This window comes from Ictalurus punctatus, chromosome 7, assembly GCF_001660625.3.
Source record: "Ictalurus punctatus breed USDA103 chromosome 7, Coco_2.0, whole genome shotgun sequence".
NCBI lineage: Eukaryota > Metazoa > Chordata > Actinopteri > Siluriformes > Ictaluridae > Ictalurus > Ictalurus punctatus.
This window is the reverse complement of record NC_030422.2, coordinates 24,198,200-24,216,615: the sequence shown is the minus strand read 5'-3', so window position 1 is coordinate 24,216,615 and position 18,416 is coordinate 24,198,200. Positions and strand designations below refer to the sequence as shown.

The window sequence follows — 18,416 nt, the reverse complement described above, 5'->3', positions numbered from 1 at the left end:
CTTCTGATTTTGTTTTTAAAGAGCGAATTTTTAAATGTGAAAATTAACACATTTTATTTTCAGCAATAAAACACACCATAAAAACACTTTCTGGTTTTATTTTATAAAAGTATATTTATTAATTAATAATAATACAATTTTTACATAGGTAGTATCCAACATGATTATACAAAAAATATATATAAAAACTATACTAAATCATGCATAATTATAGCTAGTCTCACAAAGGATTCAGCATTTATTTAGTAATACGAAGCAAAATTATTAATGTACCTACTGTACAAATAAAAAAAACCTCAGAAATATTGACTTTGGGAATGCCTACATGTATGGACAAAAAAAAAGAAAATAGAAAGCTACATTAGGGTAGTAAACAGCTGTTTATAATCCAGCCAAATGGTTGTTAAACCGAACCTCATCTATACCCGTTTCCTGGAGAGAGGTGGTCACGGCGGAAGAAGGCAGGAGTCCAGAACTCGTGTAAAGTGGGAATATACGTGTCACTCTTTGTCTTGCAATATCGCTGTGTAAACAGCTGCAAAAAAGCAAATGTTATCGCTCGTATTAATCTAATATTAGTAGGTTTCTTATAGACTTTTTTTATACAAAAGTTTTATCACACATTTAGTAGAAGTTTATACAGCAAATGTACCAACCCTTCCTTTAACTTTCTCAGTGGCTTCATCTTCCGAATCTACAACAATGTCATCTGTGGATTTAGTTACAGGAGAGACCGTGTCTGAAAGAAACAGAAAGGTTTATTAAACAGTGGAGATACAGTACCATGAACCTGCATAAAAATTTATATATATAAAAAACAATACTTTTAATATATAATATGCATACATATACACACAATATATAATAAAAATTATATATAAATACATTTTATATACATATATCTAATGTATTTATCTAAAATAATTTTTATATATTGTGTGTGTGTGTGTGTATATATATATATATATATATTATATATATATAGTAATGTTTAAGTATTTACTAAACTATAATAATGTACTTTACGGTTAGCTTGAAGTTATCTTAATAGAAACTGTTTATGGAGTATTGCCTTGCAATGGACCTTTCTTTGTTTCAGGTTGTTTGAGTCTCTGGCCTTTAAATTAGCTCCACCCCCAGATGTGCTCAGCCCTGCCCCTTTTTTTCCTCAAACTTGCATCTTATAAGTAGTTTTATAGTTGATTCATAGTTCCAGGCAGTGGGGTGAGTGGAGGGAAAAGGAAGACTGGTCCAAGTTTTTCTCTTACAATTCGCCACACAAACAACATGAACGGAGAAGTTGGTCAAAATATCACTGGTCAACCCAAGCACAACCGGAGTGAGCAGATATGTGAGTTGACAGATATTCACAAACTTCTGCACAACTGATTTGTGCCGACAAAGCTATCGTTAATTATAATTACAGGGAAAAGACATGCAAGATGATTGTGAGGTATTCAATACTGCAACAGAGAAAAACACTGGGAGGTGAAAGACTTTCAGAGAGAAACGATGCAACCTAACAATAATGTTCAAGAAAATAGTAGACAACAAAATAAAAATCCACTTTGAATGACTTGCATATCAAAATGTATAATTAAGATGATCTCTTCAACTATGCGAAATATTAATTTTATGATTCAGTTTGAGTTGTTCTATTGTCATTTTGGGTTTCCTGGATTACCCTCAATGCCACTGACTGTACGCTGATAGTGGCGCCAGTGGGAATTCATCTCTACCTAAAGAGAGCGGTGCGGCAGAGCTTTAGTCTTTAGACTGTGCTGAAGAGATTTTACCATTCAGGGACACTATAATTAGGTGGTGATCTACAAACTTCCAGATCTTACCAATTAGTAAGTGGAGTTATGTGTTCCCATATCCCTGATCGCTCACCTCCTCATCTGTATACTCTGCTCAAACAGATCAGCTTCTACAAGCTTCAACTGTCATGCTAATATCACTGTCAGCACCGACCATCGTGCTCGTCATTGTAGACTAGCCGAGCCGAGTCTCTGCTGTAACATCACGCAGCTGATTGCGTTATGTAACTTTGAGTCCAATGTTTGCTGTCTCTAATATTTATACTCTGGATTTCTCATTAATGACACTGAATGTAGCTGGAAAACGGCAAGTGAGAAAAGAAGCTGTTGCGCTTTTGTTTGTAGGAGCTAACAGTGAAATCTGCCTGTTATCTGTTAGCCATCACCAACAAACTGGCACCAGAATCACTAAACCCATCTCAAATATTTCAATATAAATTGTGGTGTTTCAGGACTTTTCCCGTACGAGTATGTTCGAATTACTTTCTGTACCATCTCAGTAGTTCTTACATTTACTCATTTAGCAGACGCTTTTATTCAAAGCGACGTACAAATGAGTTCTTAAAGATTCATTTCCAAAACTGTGGATTCTAAATGATGTTTAACTCATAACTACACGTTTACATTACCTGAACTTTCCGTCCTTAAAGGCATGAGTGTAGGGATGCAGGGAGAGCCAGCATATACTCTACATGAAAAGAAAACCCAAATATTATTGAAATATACCAGACAACGTTTATTTAATACCACTATAGAAACATTACTACACTTGTATTAGACATGAGTGCTCTATTTCTCTTCATCTCTGACTTTAGATAATATTCGACATCTATTTCATTGCATTAATATTTAAGGAGCCTCCCTCACTGCTTATCAATACTGCCGGTCAGGTTCTTCTCAGGGGTTGCGAAGACACAGAGTTTCCTCTTTCGGTTCATGGCATCGACATTTCTTCCAGCAGACACGCCCTCTATGGCAGGTCGTCTTGGAGACACTGTAGTATGCTCCTCATTGGTCGTGGACTTCAGCAACACTGTTTGAGATGAATCTCTCATTTCCAGTCTTGGGATGATGACTCTAAGCGGTTTCATACAGGAAGCAAGGTCAGCATGCAGGCCCTGCTCTTCCTGTGGCTTTGTGTCCTGGGAATTTCTCTGAGATGTCTTACTGCTACCTTCTCGTTTCCTCTTCCTTCCCAAATCCGGAGTTTTGTCACCGCTTCTCAATCTTCGTTTATCATTTACACCACTCTTCCCGTTACTTCTTGTCACTGGTCTGATTTGAGATTCATCCTCTTCATCAACTTCACTGCTTGTAGGTGTAGGTGTTTGATTGATCACTGTAATCAGCACTTTCCCTAAACAGTGTTCCTGGTTTGGAACTTTCTCTAAAATCTCACTCTTCTGACAAGATCTTGTTTTGAACCTTGTGTAATCAGGAACCTTTGTAACTACTTCTTCGCTGTCCTTTTCTGAAATGGATTCTACATTCGGATCAGTCGAAGCTTCACGTGGGATGTCTGCCGTTGATATTGAGCCAATAACCGGTTTGATGGGTGACGCGGTTCTTCTCGTTTGCCTCTTATTGGATTTTTGTGTCGACGAGGTGGGACTTTGGATCATGTTCAGTGAGGGAGTGGATCCTGATTGGTTGCTGTCTCGCACTTTGCCTGAGAGAGGGAGGGAAAGTGAAGAGAGGACGGAGTCCCCAATGGAGGATGGAACAGATGCTGGAAAGAGAAAAAGAGAAAGATAGAGGAGCGATAGTATGAGAGAAAAAAAAGAAGAAGGTGGAAGTGCAAAACATCAAGGTTACAAATATTAATCAGACTTTTAGATACTGTCATGACTATTTGATATGTTGTCACCATTCTTACCTGCAGAGCCCAGATGTCCGAGGCATTTCTCGTGCTGGAGTAGAGTCCTGAGGAGTTGTGGTTGTGACGCAAAGCGTGCACACTCCTCCAGAACAGTCGGAGCTGCAGTGAGCCATGAGACAGTCTGAAACATGCAAGAGGTCAACAGTAGGTTTAATTGTAAGATACTCAAGCTGTGATACTAGGTAATACCAAGTGCTGATCAAATACCATACCAGCTTAACTTTTTGTTACAGCGAAGGGCTGAGGGATCAAATCACTACTATAAATACATAAAACTATATACTTTATATATACTTATTTATATTTACAACTTATTTAATCTAATTCAAAGTCTTTCTTCACAATGGAAGATACAGCCCCCTCCTAATCTATTGGAACACCGAGGCCAATTCATTTGTTTGTGCTATACACCACAGACATTTGGGTTTGAGAACAAAAAGATGGATACAAGACGAAAATTCAGGATTTCAGCTTTATTTACATTGAGATGTGTTAGACAACATAAAACATAGAACCTTTTGTATCAGACCACCTAATTTTTAGGTGAGCAAAAGTATAGGAATAGATCAGTCTTGAAGTAAATTATATTAAATAACGCTTAATATCTGGTTGCATATCCCTTGCTTGTAATAACTGCATCAAGCTAGCAACCCACTGACATCCCAAAATTGGCTTCTTGTTTTGTGCAGCTTTTCCAGACTTTTACCACAGCCTCTTTCAGTTGTTACTTGTTTTGAGGGGTTTCTCCCTTCAATCAGTGAAAAGCTGCTCATTTGGGTTAAGGTCTGGTGATTCACTGGTGAAGTCCTTTGTTGAGTTGGCAGTGTGTTTTGGACCATTGTCTTGATGAAGATGCATGATGAAGTTCCTCCCGATTTTTGATACATTTCTCTATAAATCTGTCTTACAATTGTTTCTGTACACTTCTGAATTCATTTCGCTGCTGAGTTACATCATCAATAACGATTAGTGAGCCTGTTCCAGAAGCAGCCATGCAAACCCAAGCTATGACACTACCTCCACCATGTTTCACAGATGAGCTTGTATGTTTTGGATCATGAGATGGTAAATGGTGCACTTATATAGCACATTTATCCAAAGCGCTTTACACTGTGTCTCATTCACCCATTCACACACACTCCCACACCAATGGTAGCAGAGCTGCCATGCAAGGCGCTAACTTGCCATCGGGAGCAACTTGGTGTTCAGTGTCTTGCTCAAGGACACTTCGGCTTGTGGAGTCATGCAGGCCGGGAATCGAACCGCCAACCCTACGATTAGTGGACAACCTGCTTTACCAACTGAGCAGCCGCCCTTTCTTTCTCCACAATTTGGCCTTTCCATCACTTTGGTAGAGGTTAATCTTGTTTCCAGAACTTTTGAGGCTCATCTCAGAATTCCAATCTGACTTGTCAATTATTACTGCTGATGAGTGGTTTGCATCTTGTGGTATGTCCTCTATATTTCTGCTCTCAAAGTTTTCTTCAAATGGTGGATTGTGATACCTTCACCCATGCACTGTGGAGGTTCTTGGTGATGTCACTGACTGTTGTTTTTGAGTTTTTCTTCATAACTCTCACAATGCTTCTGCCATCAGCTGCTGTTGTTGTTTTCCTTGGCCGACCCATTCGATGTCTGTTGCTCAGTACAGCAATGGTTTCTTTCTTTTTCAGGACATTCCAAATTGCTGTATTGACCATACCCAATGTTTGTGCATTGCCTCAGATTGATTTCCCCCCACTTCTCAGTTTCAAAATGGCTTGCTTTTCTCCCATAGACAGCTCTCCAATTTTCATGTTGGCTTATCATTTTTAACAACAAATGCAGTCTTTCAGGTGAAACTGAAGGCTAAAACTGAGAGTAGATATTCAGAGCTATTTATTGTTTAAACAATCTAGCAGGTCACACCTGGGTAAGAATGGGTGGTCTGATACAAAGTGTGCTATGTTCTGTCATTTAAACACATCTACAGATAAATACCAGGAGATAAAAGCTAAAATTTGAAACTGTCTTATCATCTTCATCTTTTGATTTCAAACCCAAATGTCTACAGCAGCCATGCTGTTCCAATAGTTTTGGAGGGCAATGTAACTGGAACAATGATTTTAAGGAACAATAAAATAGCTCATATTTCAATATGCGACATCCGATTTGTTGCACAAAGACTAACCTGAGCCAGATCTGGGACTGGAAGCAGCTGGTCCAGTCGGGTCAGAAACTCCCACAGCAGCTTCTCCAGAGCCAAGTCATATAGAGGCCCATACTGAGAGTCAAACTCTTTCTGAGGTACCAATGTTTTCAAAAAAATAAATTAAGTCAGACCTGTGTAAGTACGTGCTTGTATGAGAGTGAGAAAAAAATGCTACAAAGAAAGACAAGAATGACAAGAGAGAGTAAATCAGTAAACGCTGATTTGACTCCATCAATATTCAACCTTTTATCCAGAGTCTCACCTTGAAGAACTGCTCGCTCTCTGCTGGGTTCCTCAGCAGAGTCTGCACAAGTGTGTGGAAGTTCTTCACAGCCATCTCCACTTTCTGATCAAGTCTCGTTCTCTACAAATAGCAGATACAGAAGGGAGAGTCATCATCAATGCATTTGCATCATCCATTCATTCGAGCTGCACTGGTTTCTTCTTTGAAAATCTTTTCAAAATCTTTCAAATCATGCAGAAGCTTTTTATGCAAGTAATTTAAAAAAAGGAAAACAACCTTGCTCACATGGTCACGACCACCTTCTTAGTAGCATCATGGTGTTATTATAAAGTGGCATTGTTGAGGAATACAGTGGTTCTCAAAATAATGAGCCTAATCTTTGAAATGAAAATGGGGTGGGGTGCTGGAATTTTAATTTAAACAGTTTCTGGCTGCAAAATATTTGAGAACCATGGTGTAATGGAGTGAGTGTAAAATTTTTTTAAAAAATAAGCAAGAAGCCAGAGAGAGAGACACACACAGAGAGCACGCACGAGAGAGAGAGAGAGAGAGAGAGAGAGAGAGCGCGAGAGGGGTTAATGGCCACTCACTGTACTGCTAGGCAGGGCGGGAGCACGCAGTCTGTCTAGCTGGGAAAGAATGAGCTCAGGGTCAGGAGACTGGGCCACACGGAGCTGCTCCAGGATCAGCTACACAAAGAACACAAACAACAAACTTATTAATGCAACCCTATTAAATACAAAAGCTCAACTAGAGAAGTAATCCCTAAGATTAGATCCTCTACTTCGATCCCTGTAAATATTAGAAATCGAACTGATCCGACAGTATCAGGCCGAGAACCACAACAAAAAGAAAAAGATGGCTTATAAATGGAATTGGATTCAGAATTGTTTTTGCTAGGACTGACTTTTATTTTAGTCATACTTTACTATATTTGCAGAGTAAATGATTTTTTGTGTGAAATCTGCAGTTTTGTCCAGGTCATGTTTTAGCTATGTATTTTGTTCCTGTACTTTTTATTTAACCCTGTCCAGGGTGTACCCCGCCTTGTGCCCCATGCTCCCTGGGATAGGCTCCAGGTTCCACCGCGACCCTGAAAAGGATAAGCGGTATAGATGATGGATGGATGGACTTTTTATTTATATATATATATTAAATGTTTTGTTTTGTTTTAAATATTAGTAAAACATTATTGAATAGGTAGTGATATCAGCTGATTTTCAAGCAATTTCTAGATACTGTTCAAAAATAAATAATTTCCACAACAGCATTAAATATCACTGATTAATGGATACTGTGATTATGGGCCTGAATTATTTGCTCTTTTTTCACCATTCTCGACTGAATTAAATGTGAACCAAGTTGTGAATAGTACAGTAGAGTGGTTTGTGTTCATTGTTTAGTCATTATTTATTCATTTAAATTATTTAGGCAGATTTTTAATGTAGCATGCATGCACAGCTTTTGCAAACATGTCGTGGTTATATTGCATTAAAAATGACAGCTGCTGAGTTAATATATGTTTTGAAAGTTGCTTCCCTCACACAGTTAACTGATGGCTAAAAACAACACAAATGTAGCTTATATGAAGTAATAAGAATGTTTATGTAATGAATAGAGCATACATTACATCAACATTCTTATCATGTTGTCCTGTGACTGCTAAGGCATAACTGAGGAATAAAACACAACAGTGTGTGGTGATAAGACAATATTCTTCTTAATCTAAAGGAATTTGCCAACAATTACTTGACAAGTTGTATATTTATTTGTTTATAGTTACAGTTAATGTTGTGGAACACCTACAAAACAAATACGACCTCTTATCACTTACAATACAGCTCTGAATTATGGAGCTGAACCAAGCATGACTAGGAAAAACACCCAATGTCTAACAGAAATACACTGACGTGACTAACAGACACAAGTGTAGTTTGGTGTCTCAGCACGCTGAGCTGTCATATTCCTTACATGCGATCCAACTCAACGACTCTTATCTTAAATCTCACCCGTGCCCGCAGACCCACGCTCAGCTTGGCCTGGTGTCTATAACTCAGCAACCCAGGTACAGTCTCCGAGACAGATGTCACAAACTCTTCCAGCTTTCCATAGTGCATCACGTCCCTCTGCTGCATCACTTTCCACATGGCCGCCGAGACCAATCTCAGAGGAGGAGCCAAAAGCCGAAGGGAATCGATAGGTAAAGCTTCGTCTATTCGGAAGAGGAAATTACAGAGAACTGATATGAGAACTCTGATCTGATGATGTTACCCTCATGAGCCAGGTCTCCATAAATTTCTGCTCCTTTTAATTTATTTGAAACATAAGGTTATATAAATAGATCAATGGACAAGACGGGAAAGTGTCAAGACTAATTACGTCATTTTGGCTTTGGTAATTCGGTCAGGAAGTGGACTAGAATTTTGACTTCTGGTGTTAATGATCTAAGGTGAGATCACCAACTAGTCCTAATACACACATTAACATGACTGTTACACAAACCATCTGATTTCAACTACAGCCAAGATAATAAAGACGAGCAAACCAGTATTAAACATGAACCTAGAAGAATCTGTTAAAGGGCAGTGTAAACAATCTTAAATGACTTCTATCAAAAATACACTTATTATAACATTTATTTTATTTGATTATTTTTAAATTTGAGAGCTTACTAAAGCTTGCATACCGAATGTGATATTTATCTGTTCTTAACTGACATAACCTTATCTCATGAGATATAGAAATGTCATTATTAACAAAGGTTCCTGTGTTGGTTTCTGTAAAGCTGCTTTGAGACAATGTCCACTGTAAAAAGCGCTATACAAATAAAATATAATAAAATTGAATTGAATAGTAATAAGCGGTTATATTCTTCGTCTATTCCAGCCCATTTACAAGACCACATACCTTTGTTGTTGTTGTTGTTGTTGTTTTTACTGCGTGTTGTTCCTGACCTCATTTCGCGGCTGTCAAATATCTAACGCTTTCCAAATATTTACTGATGTATTAAAATAAAATCGAACGTTTTAGTTTTCCTAAAGTCAAATTATCATATCCAACTCGAATGACCACCGATCACAAACAACTATTCAATTACAATGTATTGATTTAAATCATAACAAGACGAATGTAAACAACAGGAATCCTCTACAGGTTTTTGGCTCCTATTTTTCGCGCCGCGCCACGCCAAATTGCCGAGGCAACTGTTTCCGGTTAAAAGGTCACGCGTCCGGTCGCGTTTCAAGTAGCGGGTTCAATACTGTAGTCCTCTATTATTTTTGGAATTCAGCTGATTGACTACATTTCCGGTCTGTGTTTTATATTTGTGATTCACAAATATACAGTGAGATCCACAAATAAATAAAACGAGATGCACAAATATCTTGCAGTTGGCAAATATTCAGGAAGAATTCCAGTAAATTGGCCCAGTTAAACTTAGAAGCATTTATTTACTGGTCTGTGAAAATCAAACAGAAAATCAAACATTAGCAACAAACAGAAAACTGAGACCAGAAAGCTTTAGGTAGGATATAAGACATGCTTTGGTATATTCAGTATTGAATTCAACCCCCAATCCTGGCAGTACGAGGCAAATGCGCCACTCTTTTAGTACAGTGAAAAGAAATTATTTTACAAGAGTGCCGAGTAAATGCATTTCCACATATGAAGTGATCCATAACGAAACAGTACTGTAGAATAAAAGCATGAAATAAGAATTCAAATTCACTAAATTTACCAGTGAAATAGTAAAACAGATATTCTGCAAAAGCATAAGACTTTTATCACTAAACTAAAATTTTAAATCAAAGAAAGGCCAGTTAAATCTGTTCCCCTGTTGCATTCTTACTGGGACAACATGCACTATGAGTCACAGTTACTAGGAGAACTCATAAAACTGAGACATGTTGAGATCACAGTAATCCGTCCATCCATCTTCTATACTTTATCCTTTTCAGGGTCACGGGGAAACCTGCAGCCTACCCCAGGGAGAATCGGGCACGTGGACAGGGTGCTAATCCATTGCAGGGCACACTCATATACACATTCACATACCTATTCATACACTATGGACACTTTGGACATGCCAATCAACCTACCATGCATGTCTTTGGACTGGGGGAGGAAACCAGAGTACCCAGAGGTAACCCCCGCAACACAGGGAGAACATGCAAACTCCACAAACACAGGGCCACAGTGGGAATCGAACCCCCGACCCTAGAGGTGTGAGGCGAACGTGCTAACCACTAAGGTTGATAGGAGCGCTGATAAATCTCTTCCCCATGTGCTCTCATTGTGAAAGCATGCAGTAAAGCCAAAAGTTGTAGAGTTCAGAGGAGAAAGAGAGACAGATTACCATCATCACTGTTGAAGTTCAAAGCAATTTCAGCTGTAATATACTGTAATATATGGAGGAAAACCTCCTTTCTACAAGCACCAGGTAACCCAGTTCTCTCTGTGGCCTAGTGTGAAAGAATGAAGTACGAATGAAACTTGCTGAAAACATCATGATTTCGCACTGTAAATGATCTTTATTCATATTTGATTTGTAATGACAAAGTTCCACAATCATGTGTAAAAAAAAAAAAAAAAAACTGTGAAAGGGAACATGCATTTCTGAAATTTGCCAGAAAAAGTCAAATATTTATTTTTATTCTCACCATTTAATAAATGATTAAATCTGTGAGGTGAAAATTCATTCAGTGTTAAATACAGGAGAGATGATCAGTGGTGCTGAATTTTTACCTCCTTCATTTAAACAAGGACTGAAGTAAGGATAGAGTTTGTCAGTGAAAGACTGACCAGTGAAAGAGTAGATATGAGAGCTGGACTTCACATCATAAAAGGAGACCAGACCCTCCTCATAATCCACAAACATTCCCACCGTCTCCACCTTCTCTCTCAGTGTGAGGGGGACAGGGGGACCAACACAAGCTGTATACCGATTCTCATTCCTCAGTATCACAGTCCAGAATCCATTCTGAGGTCTCAGTGTAATCTTCCCGTTCCTGTTAATGTTCTCTCTCGCGACTCCTAATGTCCAGTCAGTTTTCCCTCTGACCTGCACCTCATAATAAAATCTCCCTGAGGAGAAACTCTGCTTTCCCAGAACACAGACACATTCATCGAACCTCTGTGGTGTATCAGGGAGATCCTGTTCTGTGTCTCCAAGTGTCACTTGTTTTCCATCAGCAGACAGGATGAGATATGGATGAGCTGTATCAGGATCCAGAGTCACATCCACTGAGAGAAACACACAGAGTGAGATGTGAGTTTGCAGGTAAAAATATTAAATCATCATCAGTGGATCAAATTCATTAGGATTTATAAGAGGATTTGTAAAAGATTAAATAATTTAATATTTTTAAATGATCTCTTGTAAAAAGAGAAGACTTGTACAGTTGATGGTAGGAGCCTGTCAAAGATGAGAAATATAAAATGTTTTCCTTCTGAAACTTTACTTTAGTCATTTATTTGTTTTTAATTTTTGTTCTTCAGGAAAAACATAGAGTCGCAGAACATGACAGAAACACACACACACACACACACACACACACACACACACACATGCACACGCACACACACACACACACACACACACACTCACACACACATGCACACACACATAAGAGAACACGTGAAGTCAATTATAGAGACACTGAAATTTAAAAAATATATTTCTAATTGCATGAGAATAAAACTCTTGTTTGCCTTGCACGAAAACATTTACCTTTGATAGTCAAAGAATTTAAAGTTTTATCAAGCAGTTAAAAAAACAAAACAATAAAGTTAATCTCTGTCCAAACATACATGTTTCCTGCATGACTTTCTTAGTGAAATGTAAGAAGAAGATCAGTCTTTCTAAAGTAGAAAAGGGTTTAAGGGCTTTAGTGCATGGCAGTAATAGGGAGCTATAGTGAGGAGGATCATGAGAGACACTTTAAGACTTCCTTTTAGCTGGAGAGATCTACAGATGAAAATCAGTCTGATGATGCAGTGGTGTAATGCTGATATGTACATTTTAATATGAGAGGAAATCAGAAACCTCACTGTACCTGCATACTGCTGAATCCTCTTCAGTTCTGTGGAAACTAATTACAACAAAACATCACTTTCATTAGATTTAAGATCATTTAAATAAAACACGTTTTAGACTTATGTCTAAAAATTGTTAAATATGAAAGTTTCTCACCTGTTTCCTTAAACTTGTCATTGAGTGTTTTAGGGAGTTTTGCAAAATATATCCTACACACTTTGCTGAGCTCTACTGAGTGTTTCATCTCTTGGATCTTCTTCAGTCGGTCCTGAATCATCTGCTGCACATCTCTGAGTGTTTTCTCCAGCTGTGTCTGAGGACAGAGCAGAAGACAAATAGTTTTGTTAAAAAAAGTGTTTTGTCTTAATTTCTCCTCATATGTGGTGTAAGATACAAGTCTTAGTATAGTGAATAATTTCCTCATAATGATTTATTAACGTAAATAATTTTGCATTTTAGAAGTGAAGCCGAATCAGAACATATAGCTGAACAGTGAAGGTTAAAAAGTCCCGGAAATTGAATTAAAAACTTTCCAATCTGATCTACTACTGGATAAATTAGTTCACTTTATCTATAAGAATATACAAAGCTGATGTCAATCATTGTTTCTCACCTTCCTCTCTCTGCTCTCCTCCTCTATAGGAACTACATATGGAACATTCTGGCATATGTAGTCCTCCAGGTTCTCCACGGGGTTTATTAGTTTGCGTTTCTTAAGTCTTGGAACATGATTATGAGGTTCTAGATGAGTTTCACACAAACTCAGAACACAATCCAGACAGGATTTCAGTTCCTTCAGCTTCTCTCCAGTGCAGGCATCACAAAGAAGCTCAGGTTTGTCAGGACCACTTTTCTTCTTGAAGTTATCTGCAATCTCTCTCAGTGTTGTATTTATCTTCAGTTCAGGTTTCTTGGTGAATTTCTCTTTACATAATGGACAGTAACAGTGTTGACTCTTCTCCCACCACTGTGTAAGGCAGCTCTTGCAGAAGTTGTGTCCACATAGAGTGGTGACTGGTTCAGTGAACACATCCAGACATATCGAACACTGCAGCTGATCTTCAGACAGGAGACTGCTGGAGTCACAAGAAACTAGATTTGATAGAACAAAAGTTACACATTGTTTATAAATAGTGTAGAAATACTGTAATTAGTTTCAACCTTGTCTCTATACAGTAAACTGCATCTGTAGTGAAGGTGTGAAAATCACAGACCAGAATTTCTACACGTTTTCCTGTACTGATATGAAAAAAGGCTTTTTAATTTAAACTGAAGATTAAAGGCACTTGTTGGGGTTTCATTTAATGTTTGTGTTAAAACGTTTTTGTAGAATACCTTTATGAATTTTACAGTCAAGTGTATTTACAAGTGTAGTGTATCTCTTATATAAGACATATGTTATGTTATCCAATGTATTTCTGTTCGCTCTATGTGCGATTTGTGTGTCTATGTCAGGGGTGGGCTGGGTTTTCTTTTGTCTCCTCCCCTTTCTCTAGGCCCCGCCTACTGCATGCACCACGTTCCGGCTTGCTACTGGAAGATCACATCTTGTCCACGTCGGCTCCAGCCTTGTGCGACAGGATTGGTTGCCTGCACGCTTCCGGAAGTGTACTTAAGCCTCGTCAGTCTCCATCCCAGGGCAGATCATTGCCATTGTGTGTACAGAGAGAAGTGCTTTTTGCCTCTGGATGAGTGTTTTGCTTGTGTGTGACCCTATGTCTGTTTTGACTTTGTTTATGCTCTGCCCCATTACGATTCACGTGATACCCTTATATATATATATAAAATAAAAATTAACACACTAATAGTTACCTTTGTAAATAGTGCATGGTTAAGAGTGGTTAGTAGGAAGTTGGCACCATTTATGTTGATTCTTCTTTTCTGTAGTTATTTTAAATGTCGTGGAGCATTTGCAAAAAAAATTAAAATTCAAAACCTTTATGTTCATTTCCAGATTCCCAGATTTTTAATGTGCTCTCAGACTTTTTGACCTTACTTTATAATTAACTTTTTTTTATTTAATTAAAAAAATAAGACATAGTTCTATATTACTGTGGAACTGATTTTGTTTTATATTCATTGTATTTTATTTTTGCATATTTCATTATGGACTTTTATTTTGGTGTTGTCTCCTCATAGACAGGATATTGGGTAATTAATATGGGGAGAGTTGTATTGTGGAGAAGAAGAGCATGGGGAGTTGATCCTCTCCCTAGTTTTTCACTCTGAGCACAATAAAAAAGTTCAATGTCCTCGATATTTCAAGTCCATCATCATTATTTAAATTGCAGAGTTATAATAGAACCCCTGAACCCTCAATCACCTAAACCCCACACCTTAAATTACATTATATATGTTTATCTTTAAAAGTCTGTAACAATCATTAAATTAAAGTCTAATTACAACAATTTTAGCATGATTATTTGAGCTGATCACAATTAATAATTATATTTCATAATCATATGTTTTAATTTAGCTACATATATTCAGTTATGTATAAATTACTGGCAAACATAAGATTTAATCAAACATTATTTGTTAAAAGAATTGATAAAGTATTTGTAACTTTGATTTGTGGAATTAAACAGTAATATTTAGTGGAGCTGTAGCTTAGCCATAGTACATTATTCAATTACAGATTTTGCTAAATAGTGTATATTATTAGGTAACTTCTGTGTATATGTCATTAACAGGTTCTATATATAATTGTTATTTGTATCTTTCCTTTTCAGTTTGTAAAGAAATTTAATTGAGTTACATATGGAGGGTTTTTTCAGACTTTATTAATTATGGACGAACGTGACAGATTTCAGCGAGTATTTCATGGTGCTCATTAATATGATTTATTTAATGTCACTGTGTATGGCTGCAGAGCATCACTGAAATAAATCAATATTTAAGTATTTAAATAATAAATAAAACATTTTGAGTCACATTTAACTATTTTTGCCCCAATTTTATTTCAGTATTATTAATTTATTGTCACTTTTAACTACATATCCGATTATTGAATTATTTAATTATATCAATACATATATATATAACCAATAAAGTTAAAATATTCCTCCATAGTTACATGATCTGTGTCAATAGATTGCTTTCTAAGATGTTTGTGTTTTAGTGCACAGGTGTTATTCTTATATGAAAAGAGACGCATAAAGTCAACAGAAAAGAGAAACTACTTATTGAGATCATTTGCATAATTTCAGATAAACTTCCATAATAGTGACAGTCCTTCATTAAATGATGTAGCACATCCACCATGCAGCACAAGCGCTTGTGAATTAGTTGTTATTATAGAAACAGTAACTTACATCTATGTAACTATTTAATAAATAGAAATTAAAATCACATATAAGCTATATAACTTACATGATTCTAGCTTATCCATGCTCCTCTTTCTTCTGCCTTTTGTTGGTGATGAAGATTCAGACATTTCCTTCCTCCTGTGTTTTAAATTTTTTCAGTAAGAAATCACATCATTCAGTTCACACATGTAACAGTATGAGGTGATACTGATTAGTCTGTTTGACTCAGCATGCCTGTCTGCAGTGTTAAACATGAGCAATGACACTGGAAGCATTTAGACTGTGATATAAAACACACGTAAACATTCTTCATCTTCATTAGATTGTAATAAACACAGAATTTCACTGATCATTCTCACAGCTCTCAGCTCACTAACTGTATCATTCACAGTTTCTCACTTCCTGATATGTTTGTAGAAGTGTTTATGTTTCCCCCAGTGCTCACCTCTGTACTTCTAACACACACACACAAACACACACACACATTTACACCTTTAATCCAGTTAAAGGTAAAATTGTATTTTAACTTGTATTTAAGTGTTCATGCTGGAATCAGTTCAACACTCCACTTTTGAGCAGTTAATAAAATTATGTCTCTGTCTGATATTGTTTACCTGTGCAGTTTATCCTGATAAATCACACACTGACAAAACCTCTGAACTATAAAACATTCACTGAAGTACATACCTTTATTTTACTTGCCACTTTTCAGGGAGTGAGAATTGTCTGTATTTATATTCCAGAGTCAGTGAATATCCTGCAGTTAAATTCAGAAATTAATGTGAAAATAAGGGTTTCTTCTCGATAGGAGCTAACTGCTTTACTCTTTCCGTTTAGTACTGGAATAAAGTTGGTTTGACGTTGGACGTTCGATATTCGCGGATATACGGAAATTAAGGGACCGTCTCTAGAGGTACATAGTACATTGTTAAACACGTTTCAACTTCAATAGCATTTGAAGGGAATGACTTACAGTCATATAACCAACTGTAAAGTGTTCATCATGTGCGTCATACTTGACACCTAGATGAACACTTTACAGTTGGTTATATGACTGTAAGTCATTCGCTTCAAATGCTATTGAAATTAGAAACGTGTTTAACAACGTAGTATGTAACTTTAGAGACGGTCCCTTAATTTCCGAATATCCGCGGATATCGAACGTCCAACGTCAAACCAACTTTATGCCAGTCACTTACGTCACTTCCTTGTTCAATTTGTAGTGGTTGATGAAGGGGCAGTTCTACATGATCACAAGATTACTGTGATTATCGGATAAGATTGTTTTCTCCTGGGCCACGTCATTTCATCTTTGTACCAGAAGATGGCAGCATTTAAAGCAAATGGAGGATTCATTCGTTTATTAACTCATGATCACATGGATCACATGCTGGAATTATTTTATTAGTGATTAACAATATTTGGTGATCTTGTATTGTATTGTTGTTGTTGCTTTTGTAATGTTTACTTCTAAATAAAATAATTTATAATGCTTGAATGTATTTTTGTTTTAAGGAGAAACACATTTTTGTTCAGTCGTATCACACAGATCAGCAGATGCTTTTAATACATTTTATTGATCACATTAAATTCTGCAGTTAAAAAAACACTGTGAACTGAATGATGATTTTTGTTAATATTTGAATTGTAATGACAAAGGTCCACAATCACAATGTTAAAAAACAGACTGTAGAAATGTCAGTATTATAGCTCATGGGCTGGTAGACACCATGGAAAACTCATTTTTGGATTAAAAAAAAAAAACACCGGATTGCCTTAAACTCTTCCAATGTTGTGCCTAGATGTTAATATGTTATATGCCTTGGGTCTATAAGAAGCACATATTTTAGCCGGGTCACATGACTTTAAGGCTTTAGAAGACACAATAGTTAAATAAAAGTATTTTGACTCATTGTGATTTACATTTCATGTGAAATAATCAGTATTTATACATTAATACCAAAAGCATGAGCTTATGAAAAAAGTATGAAAATAATAAATGTCTGTCTCATGAATATTCTGGTGTAAAGTGGAGGCCACTGTTGTCTCAATGACTGCAAGTTTCCCAGGTCCTGTGACTGAAAAACAAGTAAACAACATTTACTTTTTAGAGATGGGTCTTTTTTCTAGACATCCTTCCATATAAACACGTGCAAAAAAAAGAAAAGGTTCTAGGTCCTTTGTCAAAATGTCCAAGAAACATTCTGGGGAAGGTTTTGCTGTGGTGTTTATGTTTGTTTGATAAGAAAAATAAAAATAAAAGAGCAGCCTATCACCTTCTTCAATAAATCAGAAAAGTTAATGTATTAACACTACATATCTTTCTGGAAGAACTAGTTTAATCTCCTCAGGATGACTTTTAACAACAGTCGTAAAACAGTCGCATACAACAACAGGAAACATCAGAGCTGAAAAGTTTCACCGGCCAAACTTCAGTAAGCTCTATCCTGATCAGGGTGGACACACACACACACACACACACACACACACACACACACACACACACACACACACACACACACACACTCAATACACTCCTTACGCACCAGCAAAACACACTTCCGTGACACGAACGTCAAATCATATGAGTGTCGACAAAGGTTATTGTTAGATTTCCACGTTACAGGGATCTCAGATACTGCCTTATGCCCGTCAGATCGTCTGTCATGCCTTCCAGCCTGTTTTACCATTAACATCTATTAACTTCTATTAACTTTTAGAAAGTGTGGTTTACCGTGGAGCGTTCAGGCCTGGGGGTCTAAAATGAACACACACTGACTTCTTGCATGTTCATAAAGACATCCCACTTTATTCATGCAAACCAAAAGCATTTATACACTGATAACAGCAGTGTGTGGAAGGTTTCTACTGGTCCAGGTGTCAGACAGATTTAAACAAAACACACAGCACATAGTCATAATACAAAATAAGTCCTGTGTC

General features: G+C 37.0%; 2 protein-coding genes across 3 annotated transcripts; both read right to left on the bottom strand.

Annotated features, from left to right (window-relative positions):
• Positions 1 to 94: 94 nt before the first annotated feature.
• Positions 95 to 9,345, bottom strand: tinf2 (TERF1 (TRF1)-interacting nuclear factor 2). 2 transcript variants are annotated; one of them, XM_017472502.3, is made up of 10 exons: positions 9,042 to 9,345; positions 8,144 to 8,346; positions 6,725 to 6,823; positions 6,153 to 6,254; positions 5,870 to 5,980; positions 3,697 to 3,820; positions 2,688 to 3,549; positions 2,450 to 2,508; positions 657 to 739; positions 95 to 535 (listed from the first exon to the last, which is right to left on the bottom strand). In XM_017472502.3, exons 1-10 carry the CDS (start codon positions 9,091 to 9,093, stop codon positions 416 to 418), a joined length of 1,815 nt encoding a protein of 604 aa, XP_017327991.2. In that variant the 5' UTR covers positions 9,094 to 9,345; the 3' UTR covers positions 95 to 415. The 2 variants fall into 2 exon arrangements, with proteins under 2 accessions (XP_017327991.2, XP_053537871.1); XM_053681896.1 differs by having other exon boundaries at positions 8,144 to 8,340.
• A 1,353-nt stretch (positions 9,346 to 10,698) lies between these two features.
• Positions 10,699 to 16,369, bottom strand: LOC108267941 (E3 ubiquitin-protein ligase TRIM39). The gene is made up of 6 exons (XM_017472534.3): positions 16,164 to 16,369; positions 15,541 to 15,614; positions 12,782 to 13,260; positions 12,325 to 12,481; positions 12,188 to 12,223; positions 10,699 to 11,375 (listed from the first exon to the last, which is right to left on the bottom strand). Exons 2-6 carry the CDS (start codon positions 15,602 to 15,604, stop codon positions 10,828 to 10,830), a joined length of 1,284 nt encoding a protein of 427 aa, XP_017328023.1. The 5' UTR covers positions 15,605 to 15,614; positions 16,164 to 16,369; the 3' UTR covers positions 10,699 to 10,827.
• Positions 16,370 to 18,416: the final 2,047 nt, after the last annotated feature.

What these genes read in the sequence shown, in the direction of transcription:
- tinf2 (XM_017472502.3), bottom strand. Translation starts at nt 9,093, where the DNA reads ATGAGGTCAGGAACAACACGCAGTAAAAACAACAACAACAACAACAAC. An exon ending in GCGTGGGTCTGCGGGCACGG is followed by an intron (nt 6,824 to 8,143) that starts GTGAGATTTAAG and finishes TTCTTTGTGTAG; the next exon opens with CTGATCCTGGAGCAGCTCCG. An exon ending in CTGAGAAAGTTAAAGGAAGG is followed by an intron (nt 536 to 656) that starts GTTGGTACATTT and finishes GCTTTTTTGCAG; the next exon opens with CTGTTTACACAGCGATATTG.
- LOC108267941 (XM_017472534.3), bottom strand. Translation starts at nt 15,604, where the DNA reads ATGTCTGAATCTTCATCACCAACAAAAGGCAGAAGAAAGAGGAGCATG. An exon ending in CATGGATAAGCTAGAATCAT is followed by an intron (nt 13,261 to 15,540) that starts GTAAGTTATATA and finishes TATCAAATCTAG; the next exon opens with TTTCTTGTGACTCCAGCAGT. An exon ending in GAGGATTCAGCAGTATGCAG is followed by an intron (nt 11,376 to 12,187) that starts GTACAGTGAGGT and finishes TGTTTCTCTCAG; the next exon opens with TGGATGTGACTCTGGATCCT.